Here is a 21181-nt window from a genome sequence, read left to right on the forward strand (position 1 = left end):
CACTGTAGAATGTGCTGCAACAAAAGTGACATGAAGGCTCCTCCCACACTGATCCGCGGGACACGTATGACTTTTTGCTGCATTTCTGCCATTTCTTTTACCGTGTTTACATTGCACTTCTTAAGGATCATGTGACTCAAAATCCGCACCAAACCCTCACCGTGGGGGCATTGTTGGTTTGTTCTGCAGCATTTTCCATTGATTTCAATGGGGAGGGGCGTTCTTGGAGTGTTTTCTTACCACCCCAAACCTGCACTAAAGATGTGACAAGCAGGACCTTGAAAAACGCAGCGGCCCCGCAGCGGCTGAGTGTGAAGAGTTCCAGGAATACACAGTCACATGATGTTCTTCTACTAACACAAACCTGGGAGAACACCGGATGGGGTGACAGCAGAGTGACCGATAATGACACACATTGAGCTGCCGATAAAACTTCGTTTCCAGAGTCCCCCCTCAATACAGGAGGGGGCGCTATGTACTGTGGGGTCTGGGGGAAGGAATCCGGGAGGGAAATGTCATCTGCAGAACATTTCATACTCTGCTCTAGATTTATAAATGTCAGCGACGTGCGATGATTGACACCCCCTTACCCAGATAATGGGGACTTGTAATCTGACAGATTCACACAGGAATTGTTCATTGCTGAAGGAGCCCCGAGAAACCTTTGGAGGACCCCTGACTGAGAAAGGCTGGACTAGGCAGTCATATATTTCTGTCCCCCTTGGTGGGAGTGGAGGTGACCCCTCTATAAGGATCTACAGTCCATACACACCCAGCACAAGGCCAGGGTCACACTACCAGACGCTTCTCGGGGCTGCAGTTCCTCTGAGCTCCACAAGGTGGGGATCTCACTTCTACCCAGACAGGAAGTCTCTATGGAAGACAGACAGGAAGTGATGTCAGGTACAGACAGGAAGTAACGGGTGAGAGGTGAGGCAGGAGGAAGCAGAGAGAAGACGTTGGTGGAAGTGGCAGCAGAGGAGGTAATAAGATGTTATTATTATTATTATACAGGATTTATAGCGCCAACAGTTTGCTGAGCGCTTTACAATAGAACGGGAGAAAATACAGCAACAATACAGATCAATACAAGAGGGATAGGAGGGCCTGATCCTGGAAGCTTACAATCTAAGAGATTTCCTATTTACACCCAGTAACCCCCCTATCATGTTCGTCCTCTCCCTCTATAGTCATGTCCGTCCTCTTCCTCCATAGTCATGTCCATCCTCTTCCTCTATAGTCATGTCCGTCCTCTTCCTCCATAGTCATGTCCGTCCTCTTCCTCCATAGTCACTGTGACATCTTTTATCTCCAGCAGATGATGATACACACATATATAGTGTGGGAACCCAGATTAACCCCTTCAGGGGCAGAACATTCCCTCACTTCCGGGGCCGGAACATTCTCCTCATTGTGGAGAGGTGTCACCTTCTCACCTCATCAGTCTATACTAATGGATTATACCACTTTTATTAGTTGCGGGGGATGGAGAATCCTAAAATATCACACTGACCTCACAGCTCCTCCTCCGTATGTTCCTCCATCCAGAGTCAGAGAATCCTATGACATCACACTGACCTCACAACTCCTCCTCCCAATGTCCCTCCATCCAGAGCCAGAGAATCCTATGACATCACACTGACCTCACAGCTTCTCCTCCCAATGTTCCTCCATACAGAGTCTATATGTCCTATGACATCACACTGATCTCACAGCTCGTCCTCCCAATGTCCTTCCATCCAGAGTCAGAGAATCCTATGACATCACACTGACCTCACAGCTCCTCCTCCCAATGTCCCTCCATCCAGAGTCAGAGAATCCTATGACATCACACTGACCTCACAGCTCCTCCTCCCAATGTCCCTCCATCCAGAGTCAGAGAATCCTATGACATCACACTGACCTCACAGCTCCTCCCCCCAATGTCCCTCCATCTAGAGTCAGAAAATCCTATGACATCACACTGACCTCACAGCTCCTCCTCCCAATGTCCCTCCATCCAGAGTCAGAGAATCCTATGACATCACACTGACCTCACAGCTCCTCCCAATGTCCCTCCATCTAGAGTCAGAGAATCCTATGACATCACATTGACCTCACAGCTCCTCCTCCCAATGTCCTTCCATCCAGAGTCAGAGAATCCTATGACATCACACTGACCTCACAGCTCCTCCTCCTAATGTCCCTCCATCCAGAGTCAGAGAATCCTATGACATCACACTGACCTCACAGCTCCTCCTCCTAATGTCCCTCTAGGAATGACCGATAAAATAAAATTACATCATATAGCGGGTTCTCCAAACTTTGTAAACAAAGGGCCAGTTTACTGTCTTCAGACTTCAGGGGGTCTGACTGTGGACAGTGATAGTAGAAAACATCCTGGCATTAGTGGGAGTAAACAGTGTCCCATCATTGGTGTCATTGGGGGACTAGTGACCTGTGGTTGATGTCAGTGGAAGGAATAGTGCCCCATCGGTGGTATTGGTGGGGGGGAGATAGTGATCCATTGTTGGTGTAACAGTCAGAAATGATGCCCCATCATTGGTGTCAATGGGGGGAATAGTGCCCCAGGGGCTAGATAAAGGCAAGCAAAGGGCTGTTTCCGGCCCTCGGCTGCAGTTTCAAGCCGTGTTCATTTTGTTGACTAAACTATTTGAGTCGACTAAAATATGACTAAAACTAAAATAATTCAGATGACTAAAATGTATTGTAGACCAAAGACTGACAAATCCTAAACCGAAGTTTGACATCAAAACTGGTTTGTAGGTAACTGGCATCAGGGACAGGAGAGCTAGAAAAGGACATAAATGAAGATATATGGGAAAGGATGGAACTGAAGGCTAACATAGCAGAAACAACAAGACTGGATGGCCCCGTGGGGTTACCATGGGAACTGTGACATCACCATCACTGACATGTAACATGGAACAGATGGAATTAAAAATGTATTAGACATAAAGGAATGATCTCCTAGATTGTCAGCTCTAACAAGCCGGCCCTCTGCTTCCTCTGCTACCAAATTGTATTGTAACTGTAATGTCTGCCTTCATTCTGTACAGCGCTGAGCACACTGTTGGCGCCATATAAATCCTGTATAATAATAATAATAATTTATCTCCTTTCTTCTTATTCTATGGTGTTAGGATGTGGGGGACCCTTGGCATCCTCATAAGCAAATCAGAACTGTAGATCCTGCGTTGTGTTATGACGTCAGAATTCCTTATACCCTGCATAGTGTGGGGGTCCTGTGGGGGGAATTATACCTCAGCCTGAAGTGGGGCTTTAATAAAATGGAGACCTGAATGGAGAGGTGAGGAGGATTCTGGGAATATCATTTGATGTGACTATTTGTGTTCAGATGTAGAGTTTTCCTCCTGTGAAGTCTGGAGATCATATGACATCACATTGCCTCCACCTCCCTCCCTGATAGAAGAGAGAAAGAAGAAGAAGATTCTAGAAGTCACCAGAGAGATCACTGAGCTGCTGACAGGAGAGGTGAGCGGTGCCGGGAATTCTGGGACATTCTCCAGTAACAGACAAGGGATGTGTCTGGATGGTGACTGTATCATTGTGTGTGTCAGGTTCCTATAAGGTGTCAGGGTGTCACTGTCTATTTCTCCATGGAGGAGTGGGAGTATTTAGAAGGACACAAGGATCTCTACAAGGACGTCATGATGGACAATCAGCCGCCCCTCACATCACCGGGTAAGAGGAGACTTTATTGTAAAGGAGAGAGCAGTACGGAGGATCCACCTAGATCCCCCATCATCTGATAAACACATAGAAACAATGGATTCAGTCAGTGTGTGTGTTTCCTACAGATGGATCCAGTCATGGGAACCCACCAGAGAGATGTCCCCGTCCTCTGTATTCCCGGGATTCCACACAGGAAGGTCACACCATCCCTCACCATCATCAGGTAGATGATGACAATTATTGGTAGTTGTGATTTATACACAGCATGTTTGTTACAATGAATGTTTTATTATATCTTTCAGAGTGGAATCCTCGGGGATGATAATATTGATGTTAAAGAAGAGTATAAAGAGGAGGATGAGGAGTATGGAGTGATGGAGGAGTTTTCAGAAGGACACAAGGATATGATGGAGCCACCTAATACCAGGAACCCACCAGAGAGATGTCCCCGTCCTCTGTATTCCTGGGATTCCACACAGGAAGGTCACACCATCCCTCACTATTACAAGGTTGGTGGGACAGAGCATCTATAACATGGACTCAAGAAGTGATTTTTTTATGTGATGCCACAATATTGGAGTTTATGTTTTACAGATGAGCTCTTCTATTATTGTTTTGGTTTAGGTTGAAGATCTGATCGATATAAAAGTTGAGGTTAAATCAGAAGAAGAAGAGGCGTATGTGAGGGATGATCAGCAGTCTATGGAGGAGGATGGAATAACGGGGACATTTATAGAGGAGGACACTCCTACAGAGATCAGCACAGGTGGGTCATGAACACTAAATCCATTCCTCCACCCATACTGCTCACTGATTGGTCCAGAGTAGGGCGGGGACTGGGTGATATCAGCCTGTAATCCCCTGGTCACTTTCCTGAGCTGTGTTCCCCGTCCTGTATTCCTGGATTTCTCTCGGATAATCTTCCTTCTCTGTGCTGCAGACACAATTTATGTATCTAGACTGGATTTATGGAGGTTCTGGGGTTCAGCTGGCAGAAAAATGTTGATTGACCTCGATTATGTGTTTTGGGTCTTCTACCCCATGTCCGGGTCTAGTAAGATCTCTGACAGAACATTTCTCCCAGGGTTCCTTGCTCTGTTATCTGCTGGCTGTGCCGGGTGGAGGGATATGTCTGTAGTGTCTCAGACCCAAGTCACTGAGTGCAGTCTCAGGAGATGGGAGGCAGCGGTGTGGGATCTCTGCAACTTGTCTACAGTAAACTTTTATATTATACATTACATACTCCTGACCCCTGCACTATATACTCTATGTTGTACATTACACAATTCTGATACTATATAGTCCTATCTATTGTATCTTACACTATATGTTGTACATTACATAGTCTGTTACACCTATTTCCTCCCAGCTGGACATTTTATATCGGATGATGTGATTGGAGCACAGACTTTTACATGGTGATAATAATGTGATAACATCCTCCAACTTTGGACCCTTAAACAGAAAGTGATAATGAGGGAGGAGTCAATACCCCAATGATGGTGGTCTTCAGGATCAGTCCAGTCTTCATCTTGGTTGTTCTCCCCCCATCCTCACTCTCTGACCTCTGGTGGGGCTCAGCCCCGCTGTTCTTCATGACTAAATCATGGAGTAAATAAGGAAGTGCAGTACTTCTTGTGTTGGGAAGATGGCGATGAGTGATAGAGGGGGTGGGGACCCTCGTCCTATAATCCCCTCATCACTGTCCCTCCTATAAAAGACAGTTCTGGTTGTTTCCTCACTCTCTGACTAAGGTCCATGAATAAAGAAATGACCTGGTAGGAGATCAGAGGAGCCATTTCCTAGTTCCCTTGAGGGTGGAATTGTAAGCTCCTCAGAGACCAAGCTGCCTGATGTGGGCGGAGTCCTGGTTTGGGGGAACCAATCAGCTCCTGTCTAGTAATCCTCTTTGTCTTTGTATTTTAGTCCATGGCCGGGAGATGAGGAACACCTCCGAGGATTGTCTCACTTTGTCTCCAGACTGGAAAGTAGAAGATGAGGACATCACACAGTATAGTCCAGGAGAAAACCCGGCTCCCTCCAATGTCCATCCGGCACCACCCAGTGTAAATGGACCATCGGATTCCTCGTATCCTGAGGAACCTCAGACTGTGCGGGACCGGGCCGGCCTTCCAACAGGGAAGAGCTTCTCCTGTACTGAGTGCGGAAAAGATTTCCGTTCTAAATCCAAACTTAATGTGCATAAAAGATCTCACACGGGGGAGAAGCCGTATTCTTGTACTGTGTGCGGGAAATGCTTTTCAGACAAGTCCAATCTTTCTGCACATCGGAGATTGCACACGGGGGAGAAGCCATTTTCCTGTCCTGAGTGCGGGAAATGTTTTTCACATAAGTCACATTTTTATACACATCAGAGATCTCACACAGGGGAGAAGCCATTTTCCTGTCCTATGTGTGGGAAATGTTTTTCACACAAGTCACATTTTTATACACATCAGAGATCTCATACAGGGGAGAAACCTTTTTCCTGTCTTGAGTGCGGGAAATGTTTTACACAGAAGTCTATGCTTTACACACATCAAAGATCTCACACGGGAGAGAAGCCTTATTTCTGTCTTGAGTGCGGGAAATGTTTTTCACAAAAGTTCAATCTTTACACACATCAGAGATGTCACACGGGGGAGATGCCATATTCCTGTCCTGAGTGCGGGAAATGTTTTTCATGGAAGTCCAGTCTTTACAAACATCAGAGATCTCACACGGGGAGAAGCCACTTTCCTGTCCTGAGTGAGGGAAATGTTCCTCACTGAAGTCCTGTCTTCCTGTACATCAGGGGTCCCACACAACCCTGGAGGTGTATTAGTGCCTTGAGTGCGGGAAAAGTCTTCTATATGAATGTTGCTGGACATCCCAGCTCTCATGTGGGGAAGAAGCACACCCTGATATACATTCAGGCAAGGAATCGATAGGTAATGTACCACAACTGATTCCAGGGCTAGAATGGGACCAAGGGTTAGGTAAGAATGGGAGGGAGGGATGGGGTGGATTGGGGGGAAAGAGAAGGGGGGAGGGGATCTGAGGAGGGGGGGAAGGGTATAGAGAGAAAATCTTCTTGCTTCAGATGGTTTGTACCCACATTACCCCAAATGAGAATACCCAGGAAGAACAAAATAGTAGAAGTAATGAATATGGTTACTTATTGTACTAGTATTTAGGCTCAGTTGGGGTGTTTTAGAGCCCCCCCTTGGATGATCAACTCTTCATGCTGTTAGAGGCTTCCTGACCAATCAGATTTCCAGCTTTACTATTTCCTTGTTTTTATGACTACAGTCTTGTTAAAGTAAAAATATAATAAACAGTAACAAAAAAAATTGTGTGTCGCTGCAATGATGAAAATCTGGTATCCAAAAATGACTCATAGGTGACTTCAAAAGCCTTTACAGGTCATCAGTTTACTGTTAATCAGGAATAATGGCCCAGAGTGCAGGGGTCAGGAGTCTATTATATACAGTACAGAGTGCAGGGGTCAGGAGTCTATTATATACAGTACAGAGTGCAGGGGTCAGGAGTCTATTATATACAGTACAGAGTGCAGGGGTCAGGAGTCTATTATATACAGTACAGAGTGCAGGGGTCAGGAGTCTATTATATACAGTACAGAGTGCAGGAGTCAGGAGTCTATTATATACAGTACAGAGTGCAGGGGTCAGGAGTCTATTATATACAGTACAGAGTGCAGGAGTCAGGAGTCTATTATATACAGTACAGAGTGCAGGAGTCAGGAGTCTATTATATACAGTACAGAGTGCAGGGGTCAGGAGTCTATTATATACAGTACAGAGTGCAGGAGTCAGGAGTCTATTATATACAGTACAGAGTGCAGGGGTCAGGAGTCTATTATATACAGTACAGAGTGCAGTGGTCAGGAGTATTTCATATACAGTACAGAGTGCAGTGGTCAGGAGTGTTTCATATACAGTACAGAGTGCAGTGGTCAGGAGTGTTTCATATACAGTACAGAGTGCAGTGGTCAGGAGTATTTCATATACAGTACAGAGTGCAGTGGTCAGGAGTGTTTCATATACAGTACAGAGTGCAGTGGTCAGGAGTATTTCATATACAGTACAGAGTGCAGGGGTCAGGAGTATTTCATATACAGTACAGAATGTAGTGGTCAGGAGTATTTCATATACAGTACAGAGTGCAGTGGTCAGGAGTATTTCATATACAGTCCAGCATGCAGTGGTCAGGAGTATTTCATATACAGTACAGAGTGCAGTGGTCAGGAGTATTTCATATACAGTACAGAGTAGTGGTCAGGAGTATTTCATATACAGTACAGAGTGCAGGGGTCAGGAGTATTTCATATACAGTACAGAATGTAGTGGTCAGGAGTATTTCATATACAGTCCAGAGTGCAGTGGTCAGGAGTATTTCATATACAGTCCAGCATGCAGTGGTCAGGAGTATTTCATATACAGTACAGAGTGCAGTGGTCAGGAGTGTTTCATATACAGTACAGAGTGCAGTGGTCAGGAGTATTTCATATACAGTACAGAGTGCAGGGGTCAGGAGTATTTCATATACAGTACAGAGTGCAGTGGTCAGGAGTATTTCATATACAGTACAGAGTGTAGTGGTCAGGAGTATTTCATATACAGTACAGAGTGCAGTGGTCAGGAGTATTTCATATACAGTACAGAGTGCAGTGGTCAGGAGTATTTCATATACAGTACAGAGTGCAGTGGTCAGGAGTATATGATATACAGCCCTCATACAGTATGAAGTGGTCAGAAGTAGTATGTCATATGCAGCTCATGGTACAATGTACATGGGGAAGATCAGGTCTTTTACAGCCCAGCATTTAGATTTCATTGGTCAGGAGGATGTCATATACGGCTCAGCAAAAAGGGTTCAGTGGCCAGGAACATTGTAACATAAATGTGGGAGTCGGGTAGTTCTGCCAGTAGCTGAGATGTGACGTGATCTGTAGAAGGATGTGATTGTAGATCTAGTTTCATTCCGTGTTATTAGAGATTCAGTAATCAGTCAGAGACATATGTTCACCAATTAGCATGTGAAAGGACAGAGCAGCTTCTAGGCCAGGAGTGACACCGAGATGCCAATACAACTTTCACATCGGGGTGGACATGGATGTCTCACCTTCTTGAATTCCAAAAAAGAAGAGCTCTAGCCATAACCAACCAGCAGGAGACCAGGAGTGGCTCTGAAAGGTCTGCCAGCTCTGATTTATATCCACAGATCAGAGGAATCTATTTCCTCTCTCATAAAAGCTAAAATATTAGTTGCAGAGAGATGGAAATACTTCCTTCTGATTGGACACATTTTAGGCTCCATGTCCATGTAAAAATGTATTTGTAGCCTCTGTAGAATCCCGGAGAAACACACAAAACAAATATATGGCACCTGATTGCGACAGTTGAACAATGATTGGTACTGTCATGATCGCACTGATACGCTGGTGTTGGGAACTCTATCCTTGACTCAGCCACTGGAACTGTTCCTGGCCCACTCAGCTATGGACACTTCAGAACACAGAATGTCCTGTGGGCTGGTACAAGGACACCCCCCAGGGCTGATTGGCCAAGGGATAAAATCCCACCCACAGCCATATTTCAATAAATTGAGGACCCTGAGATATGGACGGTGTGATTCGTACGGAGTCGGTTCCATATGACTGGCGAATCGCGGACTTTCTCTGACTTGCTCCAGTCGCAGGATAAATCTTGGTAAAAGTTGTATTTCTGTTTTTATCTCCTTTTTATCTCATAGTGAATAGCCAATTGTGTGTCTTTTTGTATTTTCTGTAACTCTTTTTTCTTTGTACATATTTTATGCTCCGCCCGCTTTTAGGATATTGAATCATAAATTGAACAAGTGACTTCTGTGTACTAAGCTCGGGCTCATATCTCCGGAGAGATTGTTGTATTGTAGTGTCTATGTGCTCAGTCTAAAGCTGACCATACATGTGTAGATTTCTGGACGAGAATATTCTTAAGAAAAGTGATATGAATATTCTTTGAACATTCAATGAATGGACGAATGTCGTTTGAAAATGATCTTTCACTTTTAACATTCAATTTTAAAATGAATGTAATTTCTGAACGATAACCACAGGGCTCATACCTCTGGAGAGATGTTGTATTGTAGTGTCTATGTGCTCAGTCTAAGTTCATTGCCAATCTATATGCAATTGTACTGTGTGCTGACAGATTGCATGAAGATTGTAAAGTAACAGATCTGCCAGACGGAGATCTGTGGGTGTGTGGTGACCCAGCAGACCAGTCTGCGGACAAACTGTTAGGTGGTGGCAAGCTACCGTGTGGGGTTTGTCTGCTGTGGGGGTGTGTGAACAGTGGAAGAGTTATTAACACCGGGGTGCTAGCTTGTAGGATAGCTGGAGGAATCCTAGAAGGATGTGCTAATTGGTAGACTGCTCCCCAACCTTTAGAGTGCACCAGATTGTATATAAGATTTGTCTCTGCCTGTGAGTGGTCAGCCAGCTAGATTGGAGTGAAGTCCCCCTCTAGTGGTGGCCAGAGGTAGTGCAGGCTGTGAAAGTGTATCACGGCCAGTCTTATATGTTCATAGTAAGTTCCCCTCATTCCCGGATAGACCATGCCTCGGTTAGCTAGTCGCCGTAGGTGTGCGCTTTTTATCCGTGACAGTGTGCTAAATGGGTTGGGACATAGACCACCTGGAAATGCATTTAATGCCTGAATGAAGAGTAAGCATGTTGATAGGGCAGGAGCCTATCCTGATCCAAATATGTATCCAGTCTTCCTTGTCTCTAGTGTCTCTAAGGTCATGTTCCCACTTATGGACATAAATGTGGCCTCTAGGACTTTTAAGGTCGTTCAGTTGGGAATAGATAATTGAGATAAGTTTGGAGAAAAGAGGAGTGCGGTAGCAGATATGTTCAAACAAGGAAAGATCTTTGTTAGTAATTATGGTGGTCAACCAGTGTTTAATTTGTAGGAAACAAAAAAGTTGAGTGGGTGAGGTGTTGGTATTTTTCCTAAATTTCTGTGAAATGTGATGAGACTAAAACCTGAGGAAATATTGGATTGCCCAAAACAGGAAAGAGAGGCAAGTGAGGTGATATTAAGTTGCTGGAATATTTATTAGAGTCCCAGGTGCAGAGTGTGTGACCCATCAAGAGGCTGATAGACGTAGGTCTAGATTTTGGAGGAATCCATGGGAGTGAACGGCAAGACGTTTGAGAACAGAGCAATGCTTCTAAGTCAGCCCATAAGGAGCCATGTATTGTGGTGTAAAGGGGGGTTAGTGGGGTAATCTGGGCACCAAGAAATATTTATTACAAACTGGAACCTCCAAGCCCAAACCTTGTTTCTTATGTATAAACATAGTATGGCTTGAGATTTGTGGCCCTTTGCCCATTTGAATCGCAAGACCTGATTTTAAAAAGATTTGAGAGTATAGGAGGGGATGGGGATTGGAAGAGTATGAGATAAGTGTAGCACCCTCCTAGTCAGCTTGGGGGAGCTCTAGCTCTAATTGTTAGATAGAGGGCTGAGTAGCATCCTGGGTGTGATAGCCAGGTGGGTCAAATTTGAGTCAGGGCTGAAAGGCTCTGCAGATCAGTCCTTCTGGAACTTCCTCCTGCCCTAAAACGTTGGAGAAAGATCTGGAAGCAGTGGGTGGAGGTGAGGAGTGGCTGGTCTGTACTCTTAGAGGATCCTGGCAAATCCCCAAAAGGAGGCTTGGCAAGGGGCCAGGACATACTTTAGGAGTAACTGAGCCTGCTCACCAGTGGCAGAGTTCAAGTGAAAGAGGAGGATATAAGGCTAGAGAACAGGAGCCTGGGAGGGGGCCCAGATGGTAGATGGGCTCACCTCCAGGCAGAAGGACCTTGGAAGAGGGAAAGCTTGGGACTTTACCGGCCTGCTGAGAGAGGACCACCTGTAATGCAGGGAAGGTGCTGCCCAGCTAGAAGGCCTGGTAGCAGCCAACGACCCACCAGCAGCACAGGAGAAGGCCCAAGTGAGTAAACCTGCACCCCCTGGACCAGATAGGGGAAGGAGCACTCTAGAGGGAATCCAGATTAGCAACTATCCAGGACTGCCTTATTCTAACATGGCAGGCACTGGATCCCCAGCCCAGGGATTTCTCTCACATAGCTGGATGGGAGGAGAATTCATCTGAAGTCTAGGGTGGTACAAGATGCTGGATAGCTTAACAAGAAAAGGATTTTTTTTGTGTAAAGACATGTGCGTAGTTCAGGAAGTTGTCCTCATTTCCGCAGTTCCATTGGGCCTCCTGTACACCCCTTACCCTATCCAAGTTACAATCCCCTAATAAAATCACAAAAACTGACTCCTGCATGCAAGTCTATGTGAAAATGTGTGTTGCCTGGCTGTGCAGGACTATAGAGGGACCCAAAACTTTAGCGGGTAGGGCTACATAAGTAAAGGAGTTTTGGTAAAATTGCCAATTTTTCATCGCTGATTTTCTCTATCCAGGAGAGGTGAAGATGAGTCCAGGACAATAGTAGGACTTTCAGGTATTTGAAAGTAGGGATGTAGTTGGCCTCATGGAGTGTGTTGTACGAGCGAGGGAGATGAATGCCCAAATAATCCAGGTAGGAGGTGGGCCAAGGAAACTATAATTCTGTTGTAAAGAGACGACTGCTGCATTGGAAAGGGAAATGTATGGAGTACAGAGAATAGGACTGGCAGGGAGGTGTTGGGTTGGAGAAAAACTAGCAAAAGATCATCGGCAAACAAACTGACTTTATCCAGTTCAAGATCGCCCACCACACTTATACTGCGTTAGGGCAGCCCTGCTGCTCCAGATTACATACATGTACATGTACGAGCCCCTCACTGTGCTGTCATTCGGTACAGCATAAGATGATTATCATGTACGGGCCAATGATTTTTGGCCTAGACCTGCTGATCACCTGTACCGAATCACAGATCAGCCCGTGTCCCCATATATGTAAACACAGACACGGGAACTGCACGGATCTTCTCTCCTGGAGCCCCCCAGAGAGCAGACCTGTGTGAGTACAAACAGCACACCTACACTTACTAACACCTAGGCAAGCACATTTAACCCCTTGATCACCGTCCAGTTAACCCTTTCACTGCCCTTTCACCAGTGTCATTAGTACAGTTTACAGATTTTGTTTTACTGTATTAGTGTCACAGGTGATGTCAGATAGCATCAGTGTCCCTCCCAGATAGCATCAGATTGTCCACCACATTACCACCATCCACAGCTATCTCTCTGATTGCCTGACCCATTATCACAGACACACTATAACTGCCATTGCTAGTATAGTGTCTGAAGGGATCAGTATCTTTGATCAGAACTATACTAGCATCCACAATAGTATAGTGTCCCCAAAAATGCAGCGTTTGCAGGATCAGCCTTGATACCCTCCAGTACTTGCATTCAGCCCCCCCCAAGTGCAGTGTCAATAGATCACTGTCCCCTCTGATACATTGCACACAAAACCGCAGCATTAGCAGAATCAGGCCTGATCTCTGCTAGCACTTGCAGGTAAATTTTATTTGTAGTAGTTCAAGCAGTCCCTGACAGCCAGGAGCTCTTTTTCCCGCGGGTCGCACTATATACCTATAACTTTAGTGGCCAAAATGTCCAAAGAAAAGTACACTAGTGAAGAGGCCTACAGGATTCTGAGCATGTCAGAGGAGAATGAAGGGGGGTTCTCACTGTCAGAATCAGGATCAGAATACAAACCTGTAGAAAGCAGTGGCATCCTGAAAGATAGCTCAGATGATGGAGAAGAGGTTCCTGCTAAGGTCAGGTGTACCCGACTCCATGCCTAGGTTGCTGAGCTGCTAAAAATGCACGATTATTGTCATATGCAGCAGAGTGCCAGAACAACTATTGCACTACCTTTTTGTGAGCTGCTGGGCACCGGCAGCCTAGTATATCTTGGCCTTTTGCACACCAGCACTGCAGCATCTCATGAGGATGTGGTGAGTCCCAGAAGAGCAGTCCAAGTTGGTGAGGCGACTAGCACTAGTATCCCGCAGCCACCAAGAATTTGCACACAGGCCCATGGAGCCCATAGTGTCCTTCCGGATTGTGTGTTTGCAGATCCTGATTGACAGTCCTCAAATTCTGCAGCACCCACACTTCCCCCATGCGCTGACCAACCTGGAATTCAGGGGGAAACAGCAAATTTCCCTACTCCCCTTGAATTATTCATAGCTGTTTTTCACAGACGAACTGTATAATTTCATTGCGGACTAAAGCAATCTTTATGCTGATCAGTACATTGCCACCAACCTGAATTTGTACCTTGCCAGACCATCCAATTGGAAACGTATTATGGTTTCTGAGTTTAACATTTTGAGGCCTAACCCTCAACATGAGCATTATAAAAGAGAATGAATTGCGATCATATTGGTCCACAGACCCGACTCATCATATGTTCGAGTTCTCTGTTGCAATGGTCAGGCATAGATATGAGAATATAATGCTTTTTATACATTTTAACCACTTCCAGACCGGCCGTTCTATATAAACGGCCGGATGGTGGCACTGCAGGGTTGGGTGGCCATTTATAAACAGCCTCCCCACCTCCTGCTTGTAAGCGCTCCCTGGGAGCGTGCAGCACCGTGATCTGGTGCCCGCTGTGTCCTCCAGACACAGAGAAACACCGGTCATTGGGCAGGACCTCTGTACGAAGTCCTCATCATGTGATCACTGATTGGCCAATCAGTGATCACATGCAAAGTAGTAAGAAAGATGTCACTTGTGACATCATTGCCTACTACGTGTGAAATCTGTGAATGATCACAGAGATCACATGGTACAGGGCTATTCACAACAGCCTTGTACCATGTGACAAGCAGTGACCAATAACAGCTCACTCAGTACTTCTCAATGACTGCAAGACTGCAGACAGAGAGAAAGAGAAATGATTGCTTTTACATCCTATATGGGTGTAAAAGCAATCAGTGTAGAAAAAAAAAATATTAATCACCCCCCATATGTAGTACAGTGTCACCATGGTGACACTGTACTGCTAGAGTGACAGTATGTAAAAAAAAATAAATAATAATAATATAAAAAATTAAATAAAAATGTAAAAAAAAAATGTTTAATAATTATAATTTTTTGTTATAAACTAATTTGGATTTTTTTTTTACTAAAAAGATAACGGAATAAATTTTGGCCAAGATTTATGATGAAATATTATTTATTTGCCAAATTTAATAAAAGTTTTTGGACATTTTCATTTACACAGGAAAAAAATAAAAATCTCAGCGGTGAATAAATACCACAAAAATAAAGCTTTATCTGTCTCAAAAAAATGGTAAAAAATTCATTTGGGCACAGTGTTGCATGACCGCGCAATTGTCATTCAAAGTGTGATAGCGCTGAAAGCTGAAAATCTCCCTGGTCAGGAAGGGGGTAAAAGTGTCCAGACTGGAAGTGGTTAATGACAATACTCTGCCGTCCTCGGGGTGACCCTGACTATGATCAGAGCCACAAAAGTTGGCTCCTTGTAAACTATTGGTCCCAAAAATGTGCAGATGTGTATACGCCCCCACAAAACATCTGCTTAGATGAGTCCTTCATGAATTCTTCTGGTCACCTTGTATTCAAGCAATATCTCCTCAGTAAGTGTGTCAGATCTGGGGTCAAAATGTATCAGCTCAGTGAGAGGGTGGTAGGCTATACATACAATGTTAGAGTTTATGAGGGAAGAAGCAGTGAAGTGGAGCCCCCGAATGCCCAGACTACATGGGGAGCAATTTCATGATCGTATGGAGCTTGGTGTCACCCTTATTCCTGGAAGGGTACTATTTGTATGAGGACATTTCTATACAAGGATGCCACTTTAGACACTTATTAAATCTTGGAATTGGCTGCTGTGGTGCAGTTCAGCCTAATAGTAGGGGCATCCCCCAACAGCTCTTTACCCCCCGACATAGAAAGGGGGAGAAAGCCTGCTTATCGTGTGTATTCTGACAGCAGTAGGGTGCTGCTCTCAGAATACAGAGGTCAATGCCTTCAGTGCTGCAGGAGGAGATTTCTTATCCGCAGTTAAAAAAGAAAATGTGTACTGTATGCCCAAGCATGAGGGGTCTGGGGTAGTCAGTGGGTGGACCATGCCTATGCTTGGATCTATTTTTTTTTTTTTTTACTTTTTTCTGGGAAAGATTTCTCCATCCACATCGATTGATGAATGAAATGAAAATGAGCTAAATGAAAAAAAGAACATTGCATGTATGCCCAACACTAGAAGTGGGTGGATGCAGGGTGGTAGATTCTAATGGTGGGCTTATCATCCTTTTTCTGCCAAAGATTTCTTCATCCACATCGATCAATGTGAATGGAGGAATCTGTATGAAAAAAAGAACATTGCATAGGTGCCCAACAAGGACCGGCGATGTATCAGTATGACTCCGATTTTCTTCATGATCTAAGAAACCAGAGGTGATGAGCATTTATTCACTTACGGTTTTGCTGGATGTAAACAGCGCCATGTGATAGGTAGTGAGGAAGTGAAATGAGAAATTTATGCCTTTGAAAGCCAGAAGGTGGTCATTAGTTTTGACCCTCATACCTAGCTAGGCTCCCAAAACGTCTTACACATGTGATATTCCCATACTCGGGAGAAGTAGCAAAATGTATTTTGGAGTGTAATTCCACATATGCCCATGCCATGTGTGAGAAATATCTCACTAAAGTGACAACTTTGTGCAAATATGTTTCTATATTGTTTGTGTGTATATACAGGTGAGTTCAAAATAATAGCAGTGTGTTGAAAAAAGTGACTAAAGCTGAAAATCCTTCTAATAGCTTTTATTTCCATCCACACAAATGCATTGGGAACACGACACATTCTATTCCAAATCACAACATGAAGAAAAATACATCAAATTTGTGTTGTTCCTCTAAAAAAATGGAAGAAAAGTGAATATTAGATGGTTCAAAAAAATGGCAGTGTTTGTATTCTTCTTTACAAACTCAAACATTCACTATATAAACTGAGAAATTTTTGAAGATTTTGCTTTCCTTTGAATGACTTCATGAATATTTGGTTGTAGTCGCACTGTTTCTGAGAACTGCTGTACATCTGTGTTGCATGGAGTCACCCAACTTCTGGCCCCTGTGATCAGGTATTCCAGCCCAGGATGATTGGACCACATTCCACCGTTCTTCTCTATTTCTTGGTTTGGCCTCAGAAACTGCATTTTTGATGTCACCTCACAAGTTTTCTATTGGATGAAGATCCGGGGATTGGGCTGGCCACTCCATAACGTCCATCTTGTTGGTCTGGAACCAAGATGTTGCACGTTTACTGGTGTGTTTGGGGTCGTTGTCTTGTTGGAACACCCATTTCAAGGGCATTTCCTCTTCAGCATAAGGCAGCATGACCTCTTCAAGTATTCTGATGTATTCAAACTGATCCATGATCCCTGGTATGCGATAAATAGGCCCAACACCGTAGTATGAGAAACATCCCCATATCATGATGCTTGCACCACCATGCTTCACGGTCTTCACAGTGTACTGTGGCTTGAATTCAGTGTTTGGGGGTCATCTGACAAACTGTCTCCGCCCACTAGACCCAAAAAGAACAATCTTACTTTCATCAGTCCACAACATGTTGCGTCATTTCTCTTTAGGCCGGTCAATGTGCTCTTTGGCAGATTGTAACCTCTTCAGCACGTCTTTTTCCCAACAGTGGGACTTTGCGGGGACTTCTTGCAGATAGCTTGGCTTCACATAGGCGTCTTCTAATTGTAACAGTCCTCACAGGGAACGTCACACCTTCTTTCATCTTCCTGGAGCTGATTGTTGGCTGAGTCCGCACCATTTTGGCTCTTCTTCTATCCATTCGAATGGTAGTTTTTCGCTTTCTTCCACGTCTTTCAGGTTTTGGTTGCCATTTTAAAGCATTTGCGATCATTTTAGCTGAGCAGCCGATCATTTTCTGTACTTCTTTATATGTTTTCCCCTCTCCTATCAACGTTTTAATCAAGGTACGCTGTTCTTCTGAACAATGTCTGGAACGACCCATTTTCCTCAGAATTTCAGAGAGAAATGCACTGTAACCAGCATGTACAACATTTGCTGCCTTCCTTCCTTAAATAAGGGCAATAATTGCCACCTGTTTTTCAAAGAATGAATGACCTCACTAATAGAACTCCACACTGCTATTATTGTGAACACGCCCCTTTCAATGAGTGATTCAATGACACAGAATCAGCAGCATGCATGTCATGACTGTTGGGTCTGTTGGATTTCTGTTACTCTACTACACCTGCTAGGAAATTATTTGCCATGTAGAAATATCATTTCCACCAAAAACAGTGATTGATCCGGTTAGTGATGTCTGACTGCTATTATTTTGAACACAACTGTGTATATATGTATATATATATATATATATATATATAATTATTATTTTTTTTTTAATTTCCCAAAAACTTGTGGCAAAAAATAAAATCTTCATTCCTCTCAGCAAATACCTTGTGGTGTTTACTTTCCAAAAATGGCTCTTTTGGGGGGTGCTTCTACTTTCCTGGCATTTCAGGGCCTCCAAAACTGTGATAGGTAGTGAGGAAGTGACATGAGATAATTCCAGCTCTTGAAAGCCTGAAGGTGGTCATTGGTTTTTGGCCTCTGTATGCAGCTAGGCAATAGAAAAGTCTCACAAGTGATAGCTCCATGCTCAGAAGTAGCAGAATGTGCTTTGGGGTGTAATTTCACATACAACCAAGGCATGTGTGAGAAAGATCTTATTAAAATTAAAATTTTGTGTAAACAAAAAAAAAAAGGTTTTTGTAATTTTTTAAAAACTTGTGACAAATAATAAAATCTTTCATGGACTCAACATGCATCTCAGCAAATTCCTTGGGGTGTCTTTCCAAAAAGGGGTTATTTGGGGGGAGTTCATACTGCCCTGGCATTTTAGCACCTGATAGTCAGAAAGTAAAGGTTGCATAAATTCCGGTATATGTACCATAGTTTGTAGACTCTATAACTTTTACAGAAACCAATATACACTTACTCAGATTTTTTCTTTTACCATCCAGCATGATACACTTTAATCTTAATTTATGAAGACATTTAAATGTATTGGATTTTTTTATAACAGAAAGTAGAAAATATAATTTTTCTAAATTTTTGGTATTTATTTGTTTATATCACAAAAAATTAAAAACCCAGAGGTGATCAAATACCGCCAAAAGAAAGCTCTATATGAATTTTGTTTGGGTACTGCATTGCATTAGTATGCAATTACCCTTTAATGTAGCGCAGTGCAGTATAGCAAAAAATGGCCTGGTCAGGAAGGGGATAAAATGTTCCGGAGGGCAGGTGGTTATGACCCAGTTTCTTGTGGCCGAGTATATGCCGTATCAGGAAGGGGTTAAAGATGTACTTGCTTTTTGGGTAGAATACTGAGCAGACAAGAGGTCCACGTAGATGACATACACTGTGCAGTTTTATAAAATGCTGCTTCATGTAGCCGCCATACCTGTAGGCCATTCCAGATGGGAAATTCCCACACTGTCTATATTATATCCAGCAACACAGGACTGATCTCATATCCGTGTTCAAATGTCGCACATACACGTGTGCTTTCTTCTATAGGAGCAGCGGCTGAGCTCAGTGTTGTTAGGGAAGGGAGTGCACTGGGCATGCTCAGCATTTAGGATCATGGAAGCATGATAACCACCCCTGGACATCACCCATATACATAGCTGGAGCTCATCCTTCCACTGATGGAACACACGGCCCCCAGATTAATATGGTGGTCCAATCAGAACACTCCAGGTCCCAACAGTGCACACCACCAGATTAATATGACACAGGTACTGGTGGTCCAATCAGAACACTCCAGGTCTCAGCAGTTCACACCACCAGATTAATATGACACAGGTACCTGTGATCCAATCAGAACTCTCCATGGCCCAGTAGTGCACACCTCCAGCTTAATATGAAACAGGTACCAGTGGTCCAATCAGGACACTGCAGTCCAGAGCAGTTTACACCACCAAATTAATACGACACAGGTACTGGTGGTCCAATCAGAACACTTCAGGCCCCAGAAGTGCACACCACCAGATTAATACGACACGGGTACTGGTGGTCCAATCAGAACACTCCAGGCCCCAGAAGTGCACACCACCAGATTAATATGACACTGTCATGGAACACATGCCCACAGCTCTGAGGATCAATCTAGCACATGGCACACCCTTCTAGGATTCCTCCAGCTATCCTACAAGCTAGAACCCCGGTGTTAATCACTCTTCCACTGTCCACACACCCCCACACCTACACACCACAAATGGTAGCTTGCCACCACCCAACAGTTTGTCCACAGACTGGTCTGCTGGGCCACCACACACAAGCAGATCTCCATTTAGCAGATCTGCTACTTTACAATCTGCATGCAATCTGCCAACACACAGTACAATTGCATACAGATTTTCAATGAACTTAGACAGAGCACATAGACGCTACAATACAACAATCTCTCCGGAGATATGAGCCCGAGCTTAGTACACAGAAGTCACTTATTCATTTTAGATTTATTATCCTGGAAGTGAGCGATGCATAAAATATGTACAAAGAAAAGGAATTACAAAAAAGACAAGAAGACCCACAGAGTTGGCTATTCACTAGGAAAATAAAAGGGATAAAAACAGAAATAAACTTTATCGAGGTTTATCCTGTGACAGAAGCATGTCAGAATTGTCCGCAATTCCCCAATTGTACTGGTTCCATAGGAATCACCCCGTCCATATCTCAGGCTCCTCAATTTATTGAAATTTGAATGTGGGTGGGACTTTAGCCCTTGTCCAATCAACCCTGGGGGATGTTTCTGTATCAGCCTACAGGACGTTCTGTGTTCTGAAGTGACCTGGATCCAATGGACCAGGAATGACTCTGATCGTTGGGTCAGAGATAGGATTTTTGACACCAGTGCATCAGTCCAATCGTGACAGTACCAATCACTGTTCAGCTGTCACAATCAGGTGCCATTTTTGTGTGTTTCCCCGGGATTCTACAGAGGATACATATTCAGTTTTATATGGACATGGAGCCTAAAATGTGTCCAATCAGAAGTATTTTCATCTCTCTGCAGCTAATATTTTAGCTTTTATGAGAGATGAAATAGATTCCTCTGATCTGTTGGTATAAATCAGAGCTGGCAGACATTTTGGAGCCATCTCCTGATCAGCCTACAGCTCTTGTTTCAGGTTCAGGAAGGTGAGAAATCCATGTCTACATGGATGAGTTCTATTGGCATCTCAGTGTCTCTCCTGGCCTAGAAGCAGCTCTGTCCTTTCACATGCTAATTGGTGACCATATGTCTCTGACTGATGACTGAATACTGTATCTCTAATAACACGGAATGAAACTAGATCTACAATCACATCCTTCTACAGATCACGTCACATCTCAACTACTGGCAGAACTACCCGACTCCCACATTTATGTTACAAATATATTTCTATATCATTATCATATCTCC

General features: G+C 44.0%; 3 protein-coding genes across 3 annotated transcripts in view; 1 reads left to right on the forward strand and 2 right to left on the reverse strand.

Moving 5' to 3' along the window:
- The window catches only part of LOC149441842 (uncharacterized), a 65422-nt gene extending 58736 nt beyond the window's left edge, over nt 1–6686 (forward strand). Inside the window, exon 3 of the mRNA XM_089656815.1 lies at nt 5879–6686. Coding sequence (XP_089512941.1) covers nt 5879–6467 — 589 coding nt within the window. The 3' untranslated portion in view covers nt 6468–6686. The remainder of the gene's footprint in view (nt 1–5878) is intronic.
- The window catches only part of LOC149441832 (gastrula zinc finger protein XlCGF66.1-like), a 429912-nt gene that overhangs the window by 392740 nt on the left and 15991 nt on the right, over nt 1–21181 (reverse strand). The gene's annotated exons all lie outside the window — the stretch shown is intronic.
- The window catches only part of LOC149441841 (uncharacterized), a 177901-nt gene that overhangs the window by 88261 nt on the left and 68459 nt on the right, over nt 1–21181 (reverse strand). The gene's annotated exons all lie outside the window — the stretch shown is intronic.

This window comes from Staurois parvus, unplaced genomic scaffold (assembly GCF_062004578.1).
Source record: "Staurois parvus isolate SC_StPar_1 unplaced genomic scaffold, SC_StPar_1.0 ptg000941l, whole genome shotgun sequence".
Classification (NCBI taxonomy): Eukaryota; Metazoa; Chordata; class Amphibia; order Anura; family Ranidae; genus Staurois; species Staurois parvus.